At 34.2% G+C, this 19,023-nt stretch overlaps 2 protein-coding genes across 10 annotated transcripts in view; one reads left to right on the top strand and one right to left on the bottom strand.

Annotated features, from left to right (window-relative positions):
• LOC132784172 (soluble guanylate cyclase 88E) overlaps positions 1-19,023 on the top strand; it is a 45,941-nt gene that overhangs the window by 19,851 nt on the left and 7,067 nt on the right. For all 3 annotated transcript variants that reach the window (XM_060789594.1, XM_060789591.1, XM_060789592.1), the window contains one exon: positions 4,991-5,030. The gene's annotated coding sequence lies outside the window, so the exon portion shown is untranslated. The remainder of the gene's footprint in view (positions 1-4,990; positions 5,031-19,023) is intronic.
• Positions 992-10,873, bottom strand: LOC132784178 (uncharacterized). Of its 7 annotated transcripts, XM_060789601.1 has the most exons (9): positions 10,781-10,873; positions 9,343-9,490; positions 8,518-8,727; positions 6,933-7,002; positions 6,751-6,860; positions 3,747-4,112; positions 2,624-2,854; positions 2,110-2,297; positions 992-1,773 (listed from the first exon to the last, which is right to left on the bottom strand). In XM_060789601.1, the coding sequence occupies exons 2-8, from the start codon at positions 9,431-9,433 to the stop codon at positions 2,275-2,277; spliced, it is 1,101 nt and encodes a 366-aa protein (XP_060645584.1). In that variant the 5' UTR covers positions 9,434-9,490; positions 10,781-10,873; the 3' UTR covers positions 992-1,773; positions 2,110-2,274. The 7 variants fall into 7 exon arrangements, with proteins under 7 accessions (XP_060645584.1, XP_060645586.1, XP_060645588.1 ...); XM_060789603.1 differs by lacking the exon at positions 10,781-10,873 and having other exon boundaries at positions 3,909-4,112; XM_060789605.1 differs by lacking the exon at positions 10,781-10,873 and having other exon boundaries at positions 3,909-4,112; positions 6,933-6,981.

Genomic DNA, 19,023 nt, shown 5'->3' with positions numbered 1-19,023 from the left:
AAATGCTTTAGGCGAATGTATATTGGGCAAGTGAGTGTACATGACTGGGCAAACATTCTGTTGTTTTTTTCGGGAAGAACAAAGGCTGAACAAGGGCTTGCCAAGTCACCGAGGGACACATCAAAATAACAGTTAAAAAGCAATTGAAATGTTGCACAAATTCCGTGGAACGGCAAATCTCCAAAGAGCAGGACTCTGTGGCAAATAAGTATAATTGACATTGAATGACCTTTGCCAATAGAAATGCTATGAATCAATAATTAAATAGAAAAAAAGAGAGAGAGGCAAAAAAAAATAATGCGAATGGAGCAACGTCAAGAAAAAAGTAGCAAATGACCAGCAACAATAAAGAAAAGAAAATTAAGGCGCTCGAACACAATGGAGGGTGTGCATATCCAAAGGACTACAAGGGCTCGCTGCAGACTCAGCACAACAACAACAACTATAGCAACACCACAACAGCACGACAAGAACAACAACAATGAGAATAGAGCACTGACAAAAACGGCAGGCGGAGGAAACGAGCGCAAAAAGTGCGAAACAATTGCGTGCTAAACGCCAAAAACGTCAAAGTCAAAAAAAATTGCTCGAATAAAAAAAATATATAACAAAAACAATAACAGGCAGGCAACATGTAACAGTAAATGGAAAGATAAATGACATTGCTAGGCTGGCACAAGGAATGAAAGCATAGATGAATGGATGGTCCTGTGACTATGTCTATGTTTACAGAACTGTCCATTAGTTGACTAAGCTGCAGATGTTTTAAATTAATTAAGGTCACAACTAAACACGCTGCGTGTACGAAACTATTTCATTCATATTTGTAACCATTTAGCTGGCTGGGGATAATAATCGGCATAAGGGAGGTTGACACCGTTAAGCAAATTGCTCAATTGATCTAAATTATTCTTCAAAAATAAAAAAAACTTATACTAGATAGCATTGAACATATAAATATCTAAACTAAAAATCAACTTCACAACTCTCATTAGGTTTTTAGAAGTGTTTTTATTTTTTTTCCAAAATTTTATAGTTTTTTTTTTAGTTTTTATTACAAATTGAAAATATGCTTAGCCGCATTTGCTGCATTTATTTATGGCAGATATAAGTTTATATTCGCATATGCAGTGAAAGGTTCGTGTATCCTAACAGCATTAGTTTCAAATTGAGCTCAAAAGATCAAACGTTTAAATATTTGAAATTCGAGTTTGGTTTTCAATACATGTAATTATATTACTATAGCGTCTAAAATATACAAAAAAGGAACAATTTATGGCGCTCGGGTTGTTCTAGAGCGTCGCATAAGTGATTTGTTATTTTTTATTATAATAAATGTAAATCGATTTCTTTTTTTTCATATACTTGCACTTAATACTAAGACATGAGCTAAAAAATTGAAAATAAAAACTTTATTGAGAGTTGTAGATTATGTTGTTCTTTGGTTGTTTCATTCTTCATCTTCTTTTATTATTATTAATGTTGTTCTTGTTGTTTCTTTTTTACTACGGGAAGTACGCACTTGATGGCAATATTTAGTTGGAGACAGCCCCGGTTGTTATGGGGCTGACAGTTTTGAAAAAATTCAATCGTTGTAGAGGATTTTGAGACTACATTTATATTAGCTACTTTCACTGATTTCCGTTTGGTGTTGTTGTTGTGACAGAAACCAAAGCTAGTCGTTGTTTTGGGGACCCCATTGATGCATTCGTTGTTGTAGTTGTTGATCTTGTTTAGTTTCGTTTTCGTTCGTTTACAAAATTGAGCGGTGAGCTGTTGAGAATTTGAAATGCAAATTAATTTATAATTTTTTTCTACTATATGTGATTAATAACAAATAATAAAATTGTATGAGTGCGTGCAAATTTTGATGAGTTTTCTATAATGTTAGCCACAATTTTGATACATCTACGTTCGAATGATTTATCGTGTTATTCCAGATGCTTGGAGGGGTTTCAAAAGTTTCTACTTCTTGGGATACTACGGTACACAGTCACTACGGGTACAATAGATACAGATTACTAAAGATACTACATGTCAGCTATGTAGTTAGCATGAACCAAAATTTGAGACATGCTGCAGTTGGATCCATATAGTTTTAATTCTTACCAATTTGATTTGTATTGCGTTTCGTTACATGTAATTTATGTAAATTATGGTACAAAAAAATTACAGAAGTGCTATATGATATAGCGTCGCTTGTTATTAGAGCTAACGATTTTGATTTGTTTGTTTTTTTAGATTTTTTTCTTTTTTTTTAGTTGTTTTTTTGATTTAGAAATAATCCTCTGCCTCAGCTGTGTATGGCAAATAAATGTAAATAAAATAAAAATTATAATGTTAAAGTATTCATATTCATGTGTGTAGTACGAGTATATTAAGGGACAACCTTGGGATATAATAATACTGCTATTGCTCTCTATTTTCTAGAAGATACGCATCTCTCTCATGCTTTCAAGAGTTGTCAAGTTTGCGAGCAGATCATTTTTTTATAATTGGGGAAATACTTTTGAAGATTGTGAAAGATTTGCCAGTAAATACTTAGCATGAAATATATACAGGGTGCTATACATCGTATGTACAATTGTGGGTCGGAATGGCAAATACCAAAAGGATAACTTACGTGTCAAGGGTCTGGCTGGATGCTTGGACCACAGATAACGATTCTTCACCGGCGACAAATACGAATCACGGGCCACGGGGCTCGAGGCACGGGGCACCGAGGTGGCACGGAAGGGCACCAGATCATCCACATCCCACCAGAAGGGATCGCGCACAATCGACGAGATGGGCAAGTTGGGGCTGGGGCTCAACAGATCCCTGAAGCGGTTGCGTGGATGGAAGATTGGAAGTCCTATTGTGGTTCGACATAGCATATGGCATGTGTTTAATGTCAAGTAGCATAATCATCATCAATGATAACGATGTGTTGGTTGTTGTTGTTGTTGTTGATATTGTTGTTGATGATTGTAAATGGTGTAGAGTGCGATTTGTAGGGTATACAATTAAAGTTGTTGAATTTGTTTGTTGTTTTTTGTTGTATTGCAATGTATACAAGAAGAGCAGAAAGAAAAATATTGTTTGCTTTGCTTTTAAACTAAAATATAAAGAATTGAATAAAAAAAAAACAAGAAAAGACAACGCTTTAACATCAACAATTTTTTTGATATTTTCCATGCGTATGTAGGGTTTTCGTAGTGGAAAAATTACCAAAAATCTGAAGAAGGATAAAGTATGAAGATAGGACAGATATATAGAGGATATAGTGGATAGGCAAGTATGGAGCCAATCTGATGTCAGGCGCTACGGGAAGCGATTCAAAAAGCAATGTGGAATGTGATGCAGCAGAAGAAGTGAAAACTAGATGATAGATAGATAAGCACGGCGCTCACATTTCTTTTTTTTTTCTTTTCTTTTGGGTTTTTTTTTTTGTTTTGCTGATGCTGTAGGCAATACATTCAACACAAAGAACGTAATAAATATTTGTTGGGTTGAAGCCAGAGTAAAAAATTTTGACAAATTCTAGCGACACAGTGAGAGACAGAGAGACTGAAATCGATACGAAGGTATTGTGAAAAATATGGCGATAATTTTTCAACACATTCGTCATCATTATCGTCATCGAAGTCCTCATTATCATAATTGTGTCAGAGTTCGGGCAACAGAAGCCATAATAACAACAACAAGAAAATTTCGTCTCTTCTTGTACAAAAGGAAAAACGATTAAAGAGAATTTTGATGTTTACCCTCAGCATCGTAGGCGACTTCAGTGGGACGAGGTCCCCAGCGACCGGCTTTAACAGGAGTGGGACTAGGCGAGCCGGCGCGCTCAAAAATGCTTGGCCTGGCAGGAGCGGCAGCATCGGCTGCACCGGCTCCCTCCGCCTCAGCGATTGTGGGCAACTTACTTTCAAAGAGTTCATCCAAAGGTTCCAGCGAGCTGGCACGGAAGACTGGTCGCGTGAATGGAGCCAGGCTGGTGGCACGATCGAACACAGATGGTCCACGTGGCACGCTGCTATCGCGATTCCAGTACGATGGTGGTGGCACATAAGGCTCGCTGCCAGCGCGAGTGGTGCGGGCGGGGCGGAACGGCGAGGCCGAGCGGCGTGCTACAAAACATTCAAATAGAGACGAATATAATGCTATAGAAGCATATCCAGAAAACTCAGATAATGTGGCGCAAACACAATAATACTACGCATGTGCGTAGTGGTCTCTTTTGTTTAGTTGAGAATGTGACGTATTTTAAAACTGATCTTTTCTGCAAAGCACAATTTATATTTGAGACCTATTTTTACAACGGTTTCTGATTATATCACGTATCTCTTTCTACTTCTAATTTGTGCCGAATCAAATTAAAACTTTGCTAACATTACATATAAGTTCTCTTATTTATACAGTAATTATTTAACACTTGCAGCTGACTTAGTTTTTACTAAATTTAAATTTGATGAGAATTTCTAAATTCCAATATGTGACCAAAATAAAATGAATTGCCTTTAAATCACAAGTGAATGGATTCAACTTTTCATTGGAGCATTACACAAATCCTTAAATTGAAAATTTAAACCCTTAAGTTTCAAAGCTTTTGCTTCGATTCAATTAATTTCTTTTAAAATCTCATCAACTCAATTACTAGCAAAAGCAAGTAGTTGTGTTTTCAAATTCCAACTGCGTAAACATAGTATAATTGAGCAAGTAAAATGCGTGCACACAAGGAAGCTTCTTTCCCCTCGGCAAACACAGACACGACATTAATCTTCTTGTTCACAAGCTGCTGACTATCATCTAAGCTACTGTTGGGGGTTCTCTTTGACCGTCCTTAGTAGGTGTCATTGAGGCTGCTCATGTCTGTTGCATTTTGCATTGCGGAAAATTACATCAGAGACAATCACTTTTAATTATTTAAAATGACCCTGAACTTGATGTTGTATCACTTTGTGTTATAAAATTAAATTGAACTGTATTTTTCTATTTTCTTTTGCAGATTGAAGAACACAAAATAAAATGGACTCGTTCAACATTACGTGAGTATACTTACGGCAAAACAAAATCCAACAAAAAAACCACAACAACCCAACGGTGCTTAAATATTCCTCTATCAAATTAGATCTTTCAACAATGCTCTAAATTAAACACATAGTACAAAATTACAAAACTGTGGGCACGAAACAGATAATTGTAACAATTCAGACAACAATTCTATGGATTGTAATAGTTTTTGTGTTGAATACTGCCAAAAACAAAAGTTGACAACAAAACAAATACAAATTAAAATGTTGATTGTGACAATAATGTGAAACACATTGAACATAATATTCGTTAAATATTTCATTTGATTTAAAGGTTTAGTTTTGTTTAAGTATTGGCAGTTTATTTACAGGCACCGCACAGTGTATGTACTTAGTATCTATGTTCATTTTAGTAGTTGTGAGCATTAGGGTTGGGCAACGAAGAGATGACAAAATAATACATACAATAATACACGCACACACAAGGACGAAAGGAGATGGAACAACACGTAAACTGTTAAATGAAATGATATTAAATTTCGATTATTTGTAAAATAGTAGATGGAAAACACAGTTGTTTGTATTTAATAAATTTTATTAATTCCTTTTGCATTAATCTAAAAAAAAGTTCTCAGAGTTGTAGCAGGTCAGTTTCAGTAGAGTCAGAGGCGGGATATATAGTGCTCTATCATACAGTCTGCCGCAATCAACAAAATTCTTTAGCAGCGTTCAGAATTTCTACAGTACAGCTGTTAGAAGATTAAAGTAGTTTAAGGGATGCTTTTCTTTTGGGAGGGGACGGGGTGAGGTCTGAATGGTGGTGAATGAATTTCGAACGAAACGGGAAGTTAAAATGTTTATTTCTATATAGTATAAATTTAAATCGATGTTTTTATATGATATCTTCTGAGTATGACTAAATTAAAATTAGAGTTTTATAAATGTTTTGTTTTGGATTTATTATTTTCGTTGTTGTTGTTTTATCGCTCATAATGTTGTTGTTGTTGTTGTTGTATAAATAAGTTAAAAATTAAGTAAAGCATCATATCATACAATGAAACATTTAACGAAATTGTTTTGTTGTTGTTTTTCTATATTGGGGCTGGATTCTTTTTACAGACAAATTATTTTAAAATTATTTAATCGTTAACAATTTCTGCATAATTTTACAATGTACTAAAGCTAAGCCAAAACATAAGTTATCAACCAGTTTTACCCAGCTTTTTTCGAATGTAACGCTCAGCGCTTCAAACTCTAATAGCTGCAATATATATATATAGTATATGATACAGTGTTAAAGATATGGTTCGATCAAGCATATTATAATTAGAAATTGTTTGTAGAAACTTGAGCAGAACAAATTTCATATACAAAAAAAAATTTGCTCGTCAAGTCTCTTGTTTGGTGTTCTATTTTCCTTTTTTTTTTGTGTTTTTTTGTTTTGTCTGTAAAGTTGTTGACTGAATTTGAAAAAATTCTGTTGAGTTGTTGTTTTGTCGAATCGAATTGATGTTGTTTGCTATTTTTTCGTGCTTACATTTTGTAATCTTCTGACATTTTTACAAAGTAATTTTTAAATAATTTCTCGTATATCATAAGATAGCAATTTTCGTAGATTTAAATTTAAATGTTGTTGCTGTTGTTGTTGTTGTTGTTGTTGTATTAGTTACTTTTATAGATGTTGTTCTTGTGTATTTTGGGCGTTTTGCTTAGAAAATGTCTTTGATATCCTTACCCTTGTTGAGTTCAGCCAACAGCTTGTCCTCTGGCTCGTATTCCAAAGGCACCAGGGAGTTAGGTGTGAGTGGCTTGTCCTTCAAGTAGAGACCATAGCGAGATGGGTATCTAGATAAAGAAATGAGTAATGGCAAATCAGTAAACTATTGAAAAGATAAGCCTCTCTATTTGGATACACACCTGCGCTCAATCTCTTGCATGCGCTTCAAATGATCATTCCAGGCCTTCTCTGCATCGTAATTAGCTGGAACTGTGAACAGAAATCGTCGAAATATAAAATAACAAATACCACAGAAACAATGCAAAACAATGCAGATGAACGCAACATTGAATTTATGCTTACATTTTAGGGCAAGAACAAAAAACTTAATTAGACTAGGGCTCACAAGGTGTATGCGTAATATTCCGTTAAAAGCAGTTGGATATACGTACGATATTTATCCAAAATAAGCGGTTTATAATTATTATTAAGCAGCAGAAAAGAAAGAGAATATATTTATTATAGTAATTGGAATAGAATTGCATTTAAAATGAAAATACCAAATGGAATGAAAATGGTTTAAATTCTCGATGTGATACCAAATACCTTATGAATGTTATGAGGTTGTGATATGCAAACGATGCGCGATAATTCCACAGCATACGAAATTCGAAATATTGAAAGGTTAAATATGTCTTTTATTGAATTTTAGCGAACAGAACTACATAGGAAAAGATGCTATAAATCATTGTGATTATTATATACTACACAGCTAAACACATATGCTAAGACTACAAATTCTTCTCTTAGTATTTACTAAATCCATATATAAATATTTATATATATAACTAATTCGAGAGAGAAAAACTTATGTAGTGCGCTGCGTTGAGAGATATTTTCTTTTTTTGTTTTTTGGTTTTATACATGTCTCTCTCATTTATACAACATTTATATTTTTGACGACAAACATTTATGTATATTCTGAAACATTAATGAGAAAAAAGAGAGAAAAATAATTGGTTAGTTTCAAAAACAAAAAGTACATTTGACTGTGAGGGCCGGGGTATCGCCAGTTAGGGGGTGTGTAGGGTTGAAACTATATAGAGCCACGAAGGCAATCAAGCGAAAAGTTATTATAAAATTAAGAAAGAGCAAAACTGTATCTAAATTTGTGTGTGCCTCAGTTATTTGATACGAAGCACGCACAAAAGCAAAATGTTCTCCCATGGCTTATGTACCTGCAGCATACATATAAATGTACATTCATACATACATATATGTATATATATATATATAGGATCTATAGATGTATAGATATCTACATATAACATCTGAGTGTGTGTATGAAGCTTATGAACATGTGTATATTTTGTCTAAAACTTTTGTGGGCCTTTGCCAAAAACAATTCACACAGCGCACAAATATTCAAAAATCATTGACGTAATACTATTTCGGCTCTGCGATAGCATTTTCTTTTTCTTTTTTTATTATTATTTTTTTTTATGTGTTAAACGTATATTATTTATATAATTATGAAATCATAGAGAGAAAAATGTAGCGTAATTTTGGCAGCCAAGGTGTACTGCAAGGCATTCGAAATGCATGATTGGCAGGTGCAATGATTGAGTGACAGACTGAGTGACCGACTGACTGAATGACCAAATGATGAGCCATTAAATTAAATTTCAAAGTAAAGCTAACAAAGAATTGTGCGGGTTACTGTTTGCTGTAGGATTAAGTAAATCAAAGCGAATCGATTCGAATCAAATCGAATATCCAACTTACTTGTTCTGCTGTAATGATGATCGTAGATGGCACGTGGCGAGTAGCCGTAGGTGTCACGGCTCACTGGCAAGTATCTGTAGCCAGAAGATTGCACACGCTCGTTGGCGGTGGAGGGCTCATCATAGATGCTCCTGTATGTGGGCGAATCCAGGTACGAGCTGTATGGGCGAGAGGGTTTTGGTGCTTCATGGGCACGGATATCCTCGGAACCTGTGCAATGGAAATGCAAAAACCAAAAACGATTATAAGCTATGTCAAAATGACGTGATCCCCCACCCAGATTCTCATAAAATTATGAAACATAAACACTAGATCGTAAATAAAGATAATGAAAAATAAAACCTGTACTGCGCTTACTTCACTAGGTTTTGCGCTACGAATTTTAGTCATTTGGCTCATTGCCAAAAAGTTGATTTCATTTTCGTATTTCGTATTCGAATTTCGAATTTTGTATATGATCGCCTAGCTATTTTGCCTTGGCGCAGCAGCCACATTTTTTCGCTTTGTTTGGCTCATGAGCACATAGTTAAAATATTTTCAATATACATATCTTTCTACATCTATATATTTGTTGAGGAAAGCTTTTCACATCGAAATCTGTGTATGTTATATGTGTGTGTTTGGCTCTCGGGTGATTACGCCTAAAAATGACACCTGCCAAAAAATAGACCACAAATTCTATATGCTGTTGTGCTATTTATGTTGCTCCTAAGTCTATAATACCACATTCAATTTTATAGATCTCCCATATACCTTAAGTTTGTGTGCTAATCAAATCTTATAAATAACACTATTTGTATATTAAATTGAATAAATGATTCTTACCCTTCAGGGATCTGATGTAGGATTGCCAGAACTTGGCCTTCTTGCTGGGGCTCTCATTGCGCCCAATCATTTCCAAATGACTCTTGAACATTTTGATCGATTTGTTTTGTGTCTTTCAAGCACAAGAAATATTCGTTGAACTCGTTCGCTGCAATACACAAGAATGTGTCGTCTTTATTATCAATTTTATCGATTTTCTATAGCATTTTAATTGTTGTCATTTTGCTTTGCACTTTGCACCAATTTCAAATGTTTTCTGTCAACGCAAAAGTTTTCAATTCTCAAGTTTTATCTCACGTTTTGGCTCCGATTCTGAGTAGTGCTCGCTTGTTCAAATGTCAGCACACGCACGAGATTCGGACAACACACAACCCCAGAGATGTCTCTTAATCTTTTTTTTTTTATTTTGTTGTATGTTATTTTTCTCTTTTGTTTTTCCTTTTTTGTTTTTTTGCTATAGATGTGAATGTGTCTAAATCTTGGCTGACTCGGCGCTTTTGTTCAGTTCGAAAATAAACAGACTGTGTGCCACTTTAGAGCAGAGCAGAGTTTAACCAAAAAATTGTATAAAATAGTTGTATATAAAATACATTGTAGATATAAACATTTATACAATACATAAATAAGTTTTTAGATATATACGACAAGATCAATCACTAAAAATAAATTCATTTCTCAAATAATATCGTCAGTATACGCATATAAAAAAATTCTATATGAAACGCCACACAAAAATTTTCACACTCACTTGTGCAGTATATATACAAATTATGTATACGAAAACTGGCAAAATTCTATATACATCATGTCTACCTAATTATGTGAGTGCTCTCTGTGTAAGTGTGTGTGTGTGTGTGTGTGTGAGTCGACGATCTGCGCGAGCTGCAGCTAAATTTGCGTTATTTTTAAATGTCCTTGAGTTGGTTTTTTTCCTGGCGGGCGTCAGGCTAAAAAAACGACGCTAAAATTCTCAATTTAATTTCGAAATTCTTTTTATGCTGTGTCAATCAAGTTTTGAAAACATTTCGTCAACATGTCCATTTGAATCGTGCATATAAATCGCATATAATTCTATTCAAATTATATTTTAGATTTGGATTTGATTTGGAAATCGATTTTAAAATAAATTTCAACACTTCACAACAGTTTTACAAAATTTCCATCAACAATATAATTCACTTGGTATCAAATGTCTGTGGCTCTTATATAATCATCAATGTTCATTCATAATTTTATCATAATTCCATATTTGCAAATTGGAAATGTAAAAAAGCGATGTTGGCACAATTTAAATACTCGTATGTTTATTTGCACTTTGTAATTGAAATTGTTGATTAATTGCACAGGTTTATTAATTCGTTGTTGGATTATTCCATATAAAGTCATTCGAAGTATATATATTATTTATTGCTCATATGATATTTGTTGCTTGGCTTACAATTTGCTTTACTCCTAAAAAATAGCGATCTATCCTCAACGAAGAATTTTTTCAAACTGCACACCATTCGAAATTTGGCTCACCAATTTTACTCGTTTCAGCATTTGCCATTTGTTTCACAGCCGACAAAAGCACGATATTGCTTTACGGCGTAGGTAGTCGATCGTTGTATCTGTATTTGTATTTGCGTCTGTGCAGCTTCTCTTGTATCTGTGCGTCTGTCTGTGTTTAGATCAATATGTATCTGTATAGGTGTTTGGCAAAAAAGCTCAGCAAGTTCGGCAATAGCTTTCGGTCAGATCTCTGTGGGCAGCCGAGGGCGGCATCTGACATCGCCCACTCATTGTTATGGATTTAAATGAAAGCGATGACGGTGATGATCATAAAAAGAAAGCCCGAAATTAACCCATACTATACACCAAACAGTTCGAATATATACATACGTTTGGGCATGTCCAAGATCTATCTTTGTATATTTTGGTTTCACGATTTAATATTTTTGTTCCACAAAACATTGTGCTCGTACCGTTCTGTCCCCATTCATATTTGTGGGTACTTTTTGGTCTTCTTTACATTCTGTGTTATTAACTCATTCAGCAACACACATTATCAGAAGGAAATGCGTCAATTGTGATATTGACTTGACTATTGAACTTTGCGTATATTAACTTGCAATCAAATTTTAAACTCAATACATTCAATTTGTATATTTAATACCATAAACTGAATTCATTGATCTACTTAATGTATTGCACAAATCATATTTACGAATTGCATCTGATTTAATTTCAAAATTGTGCTTACATTTACAATAAAAACCTTTTCACAAGAGAGCCCTTTTGAATGCTTTAAATGTCAGCAATAACAATTTTAATCTCATCCGTAAAAATACAAATTCAGTCCCTTAGTTCACGTTTAGCGCTTTTGTTTATTTAAATGTATACAATGGTATTTCTAGAATTTTTACAAGAGCACATCTTGTTTATTTAGCATTTTTTCAAGAGTGCATCTTGTTTATTTAGCATTGTACTGCCGTTGTAACCTTTTTCATATAATTGAAAACCACATTGTAATGGCGAACTTGTAGTTTCGCGTGGACCATTAATAAATAAACAAAGTGGCCCCCGTGCATAAACTTAAAGTCAGAATTTTTATCTAAACAAAACAGATTCCGGAAAATGTAAAAGCAATTTTTTGCATAACACAACCTCGTCTAAATGGAAAATTCAGCGTGGGCGCCTAAACTAACGGAACAAAAGCTTTTCTGATCATTTTGTTTCTCTCCATTGGCACTGGGTTGAAGGCCAAACTGTATACGAAAATACTTTTATTTATATGTGATATCTGAGCTCCACACGGGCAATTCGACCTTTCCGCTTACATCGCGGCAATCGCCCAGCAGCATTTGGAAGTTTATACACAATAATATGGTACAAGCATATTTCCGTTTGTGATGAATATTTTGAGATCTCTGCATAGGAAACAAAAAGTAATTTGCGTCATTTCATGACCATAACACATTCACCGTTCAAGGCTATTGCAATTGCATCGGCCGCGCGTTTGACTTTGTTTGTTTACCTTACATAAGAGCGAGCATCTATTTAGTTATTTTGCCCTTAAACGAACTAGAATAAACAAATTTGGCTAAATGTAATTCTCTGATACTTGAACTTGACTTTATGTGCAAAATGTGCAGCTAAATGAGGAAAATGGGTAAATCACAAAGAAACAATTGGGAAATACCTGGCAGAGATCACTTTTGGCAAATCGAATAGAGAAATGCACCTACGAAAAGTTTTGCATAAAAAACTTTTACTTTCTGGCACACAATTGCACAATGTTGGCGGTAATCAATTTGCCTTTTAAATCATTTAAATTGCTATGTCTTTGATCTTAATTGAAATAGAAAGTGCAGAGGTCTTTTCAAATTCAATTCGTGATTACAATTTAAGGCAATAATTTCGAAAAATATATATTTTTATTATTAGTGTGTAAAATTGTTAAGAGACTTTTCAACCCTTGATGAATTTTGATTCAAGCCACTTTCAACCAGAATATGTTATGTCTTATGTTGGTTTCAATCGGAGAAAACACATTATGAGAACCGCACACATGCCGCGAATCCCTGAGGTCCAAAGCACGCACTTGCACTTATAATTCCCAATTGATGCTCGTAACTGAGAGACGCGCCTCTTAAGCTATTAGCTAAAATATCTGTTTTAAAGCTACGGCTTGAAAATATATCTTACATAAAATAAAATGTATAAAAAGCAATCTTAATTATCTGCAACTAAACACCATTCCACATCGATTCATATATCAATGTAAGCAGGCCGTGTAGAAATATGTGCCATAAATAATCCATATGCATGGGGCGCTTGTGCACACGTTTTTGGGGCCATTTAAGAAATGAGGTCAATTATTAAGCTAATTATTTAGTGGGCTCTCTAGCTGTGTAGCCGCCGCAGCACACATTTAAATAATTTCGATGTCACCTAACGAATAATTTCGCCATAAACTATCAACGAAATGCCACAGTGGCAGCCAAGCAAACAGTTGCACATTAATAAATAATGCAGGAATTAATTAATTACATATATTTACAAAGCAGTAATTTGTATTTGATCAAAGTCAAAGGCAATAAACGGCGCAATTCCATTCCAATACAATTACATTTGCACTTGCATTTGAATAGCTGATTTATTCACCCTGCAACTGGGCGCTGCTAAATACACAATTTTTATATATATAAACACCGAAATATAATTTTATTTGAGTGTCAAGCGAAATGAAACGGGACGAGAACGAGAAGAAGAACGAAAATAAAAAGCACACAATGTCAACGCGGCGTATGAGCAATTTCCAACATTACGTTAACCTGTCTACAATTCGAAGGACTAAATGGCAGCGTGGACTGAGAGATACTCTCTCAAAGGCCAATCAAATGCGTCACAAGAGACTAGTGATCAACATCGAATATACCCCGAAGACAGTTCTTTTACAGGGTATACATATAAATACAAATTTTGAGTCATACGTTTGGCAGCCTGCTGCTGACTGCCGATGGCCATTATGTTAAGCCAAATGAAATAAGAGCAAATACAAGACAACAACAGAATTAAATGATTTTCTTCTTTCCGAAACTGAAAAGCTCTCGCCGCTCTACACAACAACGAGTGTAGCTCATAGATACATACTTACTTATACATAGTTGGGCAGCATTCATCTAAGTATATTTAACCTTAACATATCGCAGCCACCTTCAAAGCGCAAAAATGTTCAAAATAAGATTTCTCAAAAATATAAAAATAAATATATGTACTCAGCTCTCAGATGTGGCTTGTCTTGTCTAGTTGTATATCTCTCGTTATACTCGTATGTATCTAACATATTGCCCTGCTAGGGTATTGCAAATGCTATATGGTATATAATATCGCTCAGGCCTCTAGCATCCCAGCTCCACAAATGTTACCCACGCAAATGAACTTGAAAATTAATTGTTTGCCTCATAATTACACACATTCGTATGTACATACATTTGGGTATTCAGTCTCTCTATGTACATACTCCGAGATACACAAAATACACATACTTATTTGAGATACACATAACATAGTATTCGCCCATTGCCAGTAGGTGTTGGCTTTAATAATTTATTTGCCTTTCGGACTTTTCGTTTGTTTATAAATTCATTAAAATTCACGCCAGCGAGCCGCCAATGTTTTCGCTTTAATTTTGCATATGACGTGAATATTTGGCGTCTGTTAATTAAGGCTGGAAAATTGAATCAAAACAACAAGTCAATGTGACATTGTGCTATATTAAAGGCATGATACACCAACGAACACTATGAACACAAGCCTGTCAAAATCTGTTAGATGTTAGTAATTTGCACATCATCACTCACTGTCAAAAAGGACAACAAATTTGTCCATCATTCGTAGTGGAGACGCTAGATGGCGGTCAAGGACATTAAGGTCAGCTGTGCAACCGCCAAAAACTGCGAATAGTTTCCTCCCCCCTGCTTAGCCTGACATGCACATTGCAGTTGTTGCCTTGAAAATTTATACACTCATCAAGTGCAGTGATTGATGATAATGAACTGCGAAATGCTGGCAACAAATTCGTTCATAAGTACATTTGTTTTTGCCTTTCTGACTCGGCATTATCGACACCGGTCACAGTTCTGTCACTGATCAAATGGACTGGCTTTAAGGATAGCTTATTGAAGTGTTTACATCATTCATTTTTACAAAAGAAGTACAATATATATTTGACTTATAAAAACAACTTAGTCTAGGCGAATATCCTTTGGAAAGACTTATGTTTAAGATTGTATACCGAAGTGTTCTAAAATAATAGCTATTTAGGGTTATTGAAAGTATGACAGAAAATAATTGTATTTTATTTTTATCTTCTCATAAAAATATATAATCTAAATGTGCAGTTCGACTTGATGTTCAAACGATATAAAGAAACAAATAAATGATAAAGCATATCATTAATAAATAAATCAAGTATAATATATAATATGATTTTATTTTGCTTATGAATGTGACTTTTCGGATAATTAAGTAGAGAACACAAAAGACTTCATAACTTACGCCTATTACAAATATGTATTATATGATACAAATACAAATTTCTGGCATAGCTCTGACGATTCACTGCAAAATGTGCAATATCATTCAACAATTAAGTATTTGGTTAAAGCAACAATGTTTTCGTCAGCCTAATTAGTTGGAATTATATGAGCAGACAAGAATTTGCAATACAACTTGTTTCCTTCCACCTACGATGACTTCCTACAGATGCCACTGATATCAACACCATATCAATAGGCATCTGACGTCATTGAGGCAGAGTCTCACATCCTGTTTATTATTTTGGCAAAAAGTATACAAAATACTCACGAACCTATATACCAAATATATACACAGATCTGCAGATATCTGTATGAATACATATATCATTCCATTCATGAATAAAAGCCACAACGTAATTGGTTGTCAGACATGAGACTTCGGAAAATGTAATAAAAATATATTATTAATAATGCCGAAAGAGTTGACAGCATTTTGGACATTGTTTTGATGTATTTGGCACAAGTGTTTCGAGGGCGTTTACTGTTTTCAATTTCCAATGCCAATTTTTTTTTTTTTTTTTTTTTGAAATTGAAAGTATTTTTTTTAATTCTTCTCATATTATTTGTTGATACATGCAAATGTACAATGAATGTACAATGTTGTGTTGACAATTTTGTTAAAATTTCGCTACTGCGCGATTATTTTGTCCATTTCATTGTTCACACATCGTTGAGTTTATAAATAAATTGAATAAAATTTTGGTTTATTTTTTTCTTATCTAACATATATTTCATGAAGATTTATCTACTTTAATGTTAGCTTTGCGCTTTTTTTTATAAAGTATTCCAAAAACATTTCAGAAAACACGAACAGGAAAATGCCGACATAAAATGAAAAGAGCAAAGCTTTTTCCATTTTCCCATTTTGCCTGACTGACGTCAAGGGATTGTGTTTTCGTTTATAAAAAATGTTATGGGCAATTAAATTTAAACAGGATAAAAATTAAATAATAAAAAAAAAACGTAGAAAGCCAAATCAAATTAACAAAAGAAAAATATAAAACAATCCCCACCGAAAGTCAATACTTATTGCAGAATTTTGCAAAACTTCAAAGCGTATTTTGATATTACTTTGGGTATTTCATTTTTTAGCGCTATTCCTATCCAATTTCATCGAAATGCAATGAAGTGAAAAGCGCGAGGGGAAAATGCAAATAACTTACTTGATTTTTCCATAAATTTATTATTTTGGTTTCTTAGGTTTCACATTCGGTTTGGCATTTTTTTATGATTCGCCCCGAAGATAAATTTATGAATGGGCGAATCTTTGGTACGAGTGCGGATAACCATAAAGAATACAATGAAATATGTTTATGACAAAACAAATGGCAATAAAGCGTAAATAAGGCAATGCAAAGTGAGAATAATGGATTTTATTTATCCCAATGCGCTTGAGCTGTAACGCATGACAAAAGAGGGTATGATAAGCACGCTGTTGAATATATTTTTTTATACGAACGTATACTTAAACTACTATGATAATAAAGAAAGCAAGGTTGCTACTATCGAAAAATCATATTTAACGGTTATAAAACTTCTTCACTGAAAGTTCTAGTTATAGGGTACTTTTAGTCGTTCAATGTCCCATTCCTGTTCATGGCTGCTTCCTTTGTTGTATTTACTGGTGAGATTTGTGCTGTTTGATGCATGGTCGACTTGAATAGCTTAAGCACTGTTCAATTCATATATTCATGGACGTTTGCAAATCCTTGAAGTCAATTAGAAAATATTTGTTATACAACATTTAAGTATTTCTTATAACTCTTTGTAAACAAACGTGTTCAACTAACTAATTGTTAGTTTTATTCATCATTTATTGTATTTGTGAGTTTACCTTCTGCTTGACGCATTCAATTTAGTTGCAGTCTCATCTGTTATGCCAGGCTGGAACCGCAATTTGTTAGCACATTCAGCCTTCTTCTTGTAATTTACAGCATATTGTAAGAAATTGCAGCCTTGAGGTAGGAGACAGAGTCTCTCATCTCTGTCATCCCACATTCTGTCTATCTATCCGGCTATCCTCGCGTTCGACATTCGACTTTGAGTGTGCTCAAGTGCATAACTCAATTTACAGCTTCTAATGGTTTACATATGACTTCCAATTGACACGAACATATGCGACTGCAGTCCGTAATAACATATGTTGCAAGTGTCCCCAGTGTCGCCTAGTCACTGTTTATTATGCAAGTTGCTCTCGAGGATGCCAAGGATGCAATCGAGCTTTGAATATGTGGCAATTACTCGTAGTTCTTCACTGCAGCTGCTCAGCGGCAGGTGCCCTTTTGAAAGCAATTGAATTAGCGTTGATTTAAGCCAGGACATAGCTTAGATTGTCAGCCATACAAAAGTAATGCAGTCTAGCAATTGTCCTTCCCATTCACATTTAATTGCTGGCAATGTACAAATAAATTGACTTCGCTGGCTTAACAGCCACTTAGACAGGCAATAAAAAGTGCAATTCAAGTCGAAACAGTTCGCTGAATGTAGTGCGAATTAGCTTAAATGGCTCGCTGATAAAAGTTATTTCACTTTGACGGCATACGCTGCGTATGCGCAATATAATTGCTTATTTCCCGCATGGCTGCCTCGATTTACTTGGACGCTCAGTAAAATTTAGCCGCAACTAATTGGATTTTATGCATACCAACGTTATTATTTAATGCATTTTTAATAGACAATTCAATTTACTGACAGCCCTTTGCGCTATACCCACTCGGCGTATGCGCAATGCGTTACTGAAAGGCTTACCATTTTGCAAAGTAAAAGCTAATAAAGTGCAATTTGCATCTTACGGTGCACTTTAAAATGCTCCACATTTTCATCAACAAATAGATGTGCGTCACACTGAAAAATATTCGGCCTATTTAAAAGCACTTCAGCTTCGTACTTTTTACTAAAAACTCAAAAATATGCCAAAAAGAAACATATGGGCAATTCTCTAGAAAGTGCAACCGGCGCCAAAAAATTCAAACTCTATAAAAGCATGTTTTCTTCACATTTGTTTATAGGGAAAATATTACATTTAACTAATATAAACGATTTTTCCATTTACTCATAACACATTTTGAAAAATTTCAATGCAAAGTCGAAGATGAGCAAAAGTTCTGTTTTGAACATTTCTACTGCAAGTTTTGTTTTGATTCCTTTCCTTAAAGGGAGTCAGTATGCATTGATACCCTTAGTTTAATATCTTGTTTAATATCCAAGGAATATACAAAATATATAAAAGAAATGATGCAATAGCTAATAACGGTAAATTTCTTTTCAGCTAATCAGCTTCTATTTTTGTCGCGTGCGACAGTGAAAAACAGCATTTGTTATGAGTGCATCTAAAGTTTTTGTCCATTGAGCATGCAAAATTGTGTCCAAACACATATTTTGTTACCAAATATAATAAAATAAAATTTGGATGAATATAAGCACAACTTAATTTTTAAGAATTTTTGAAAGTTTGTCGCGTGCGACATGGCAAAAAATTTTTTTTTTCGTTAAATTATTTTTTTTTAATAAAGATGATGCTTACTCTTTTTATGTGCAAAAAACAATATAAATTTCATGTCATAAGCGCCAATTGAGACTTTGTCATTATAAACAATGA

The sequence above is a fragment of the Drosophila nasuta genome, chromosome 2R (genome assembly GCF_023558535.2).
Source record: "Drosophila nasuta strain 15112-1781.00 chromosome 2R, ASM2355853v1, whole genome shotgun sequence".
Lineage (NCBI taxonomy): Eukaryota > Metazoa > Arthropoda > Insecta > Diptera > Drosophilidae > Drosophila > Drosophila nasuta.
Note: the sequence above shows the minus strand (reverse complement) of the source record. Positions and strands in the feature narration are given on the sequence as shown.

Bases quoted from the DNA above. Each gene is read 5' to 3' on its own strand.
- LOC132784178 (XM_060789601.1), bottom strand. From the start codon at position 9,433: ATGTTCAAGAGTCATTTGGAAATGATTGGGCGCAATGAGAGCCCCAGC. The intron at 8,728-9,342 runs GTAAGAATCATT...TCCATTGCACAG, and splicing joins CTACATCAGATCCCTGAAGG to GTTCCGAGGATATCCGTGCC. The intron at 4,113-6,750 runs GTAAGGATATCA...AATGTTTTGTAG, and splicing joins GTTGGCTGAACTCAACAAGG to CACGCCGCTCGGCCTCGCCG.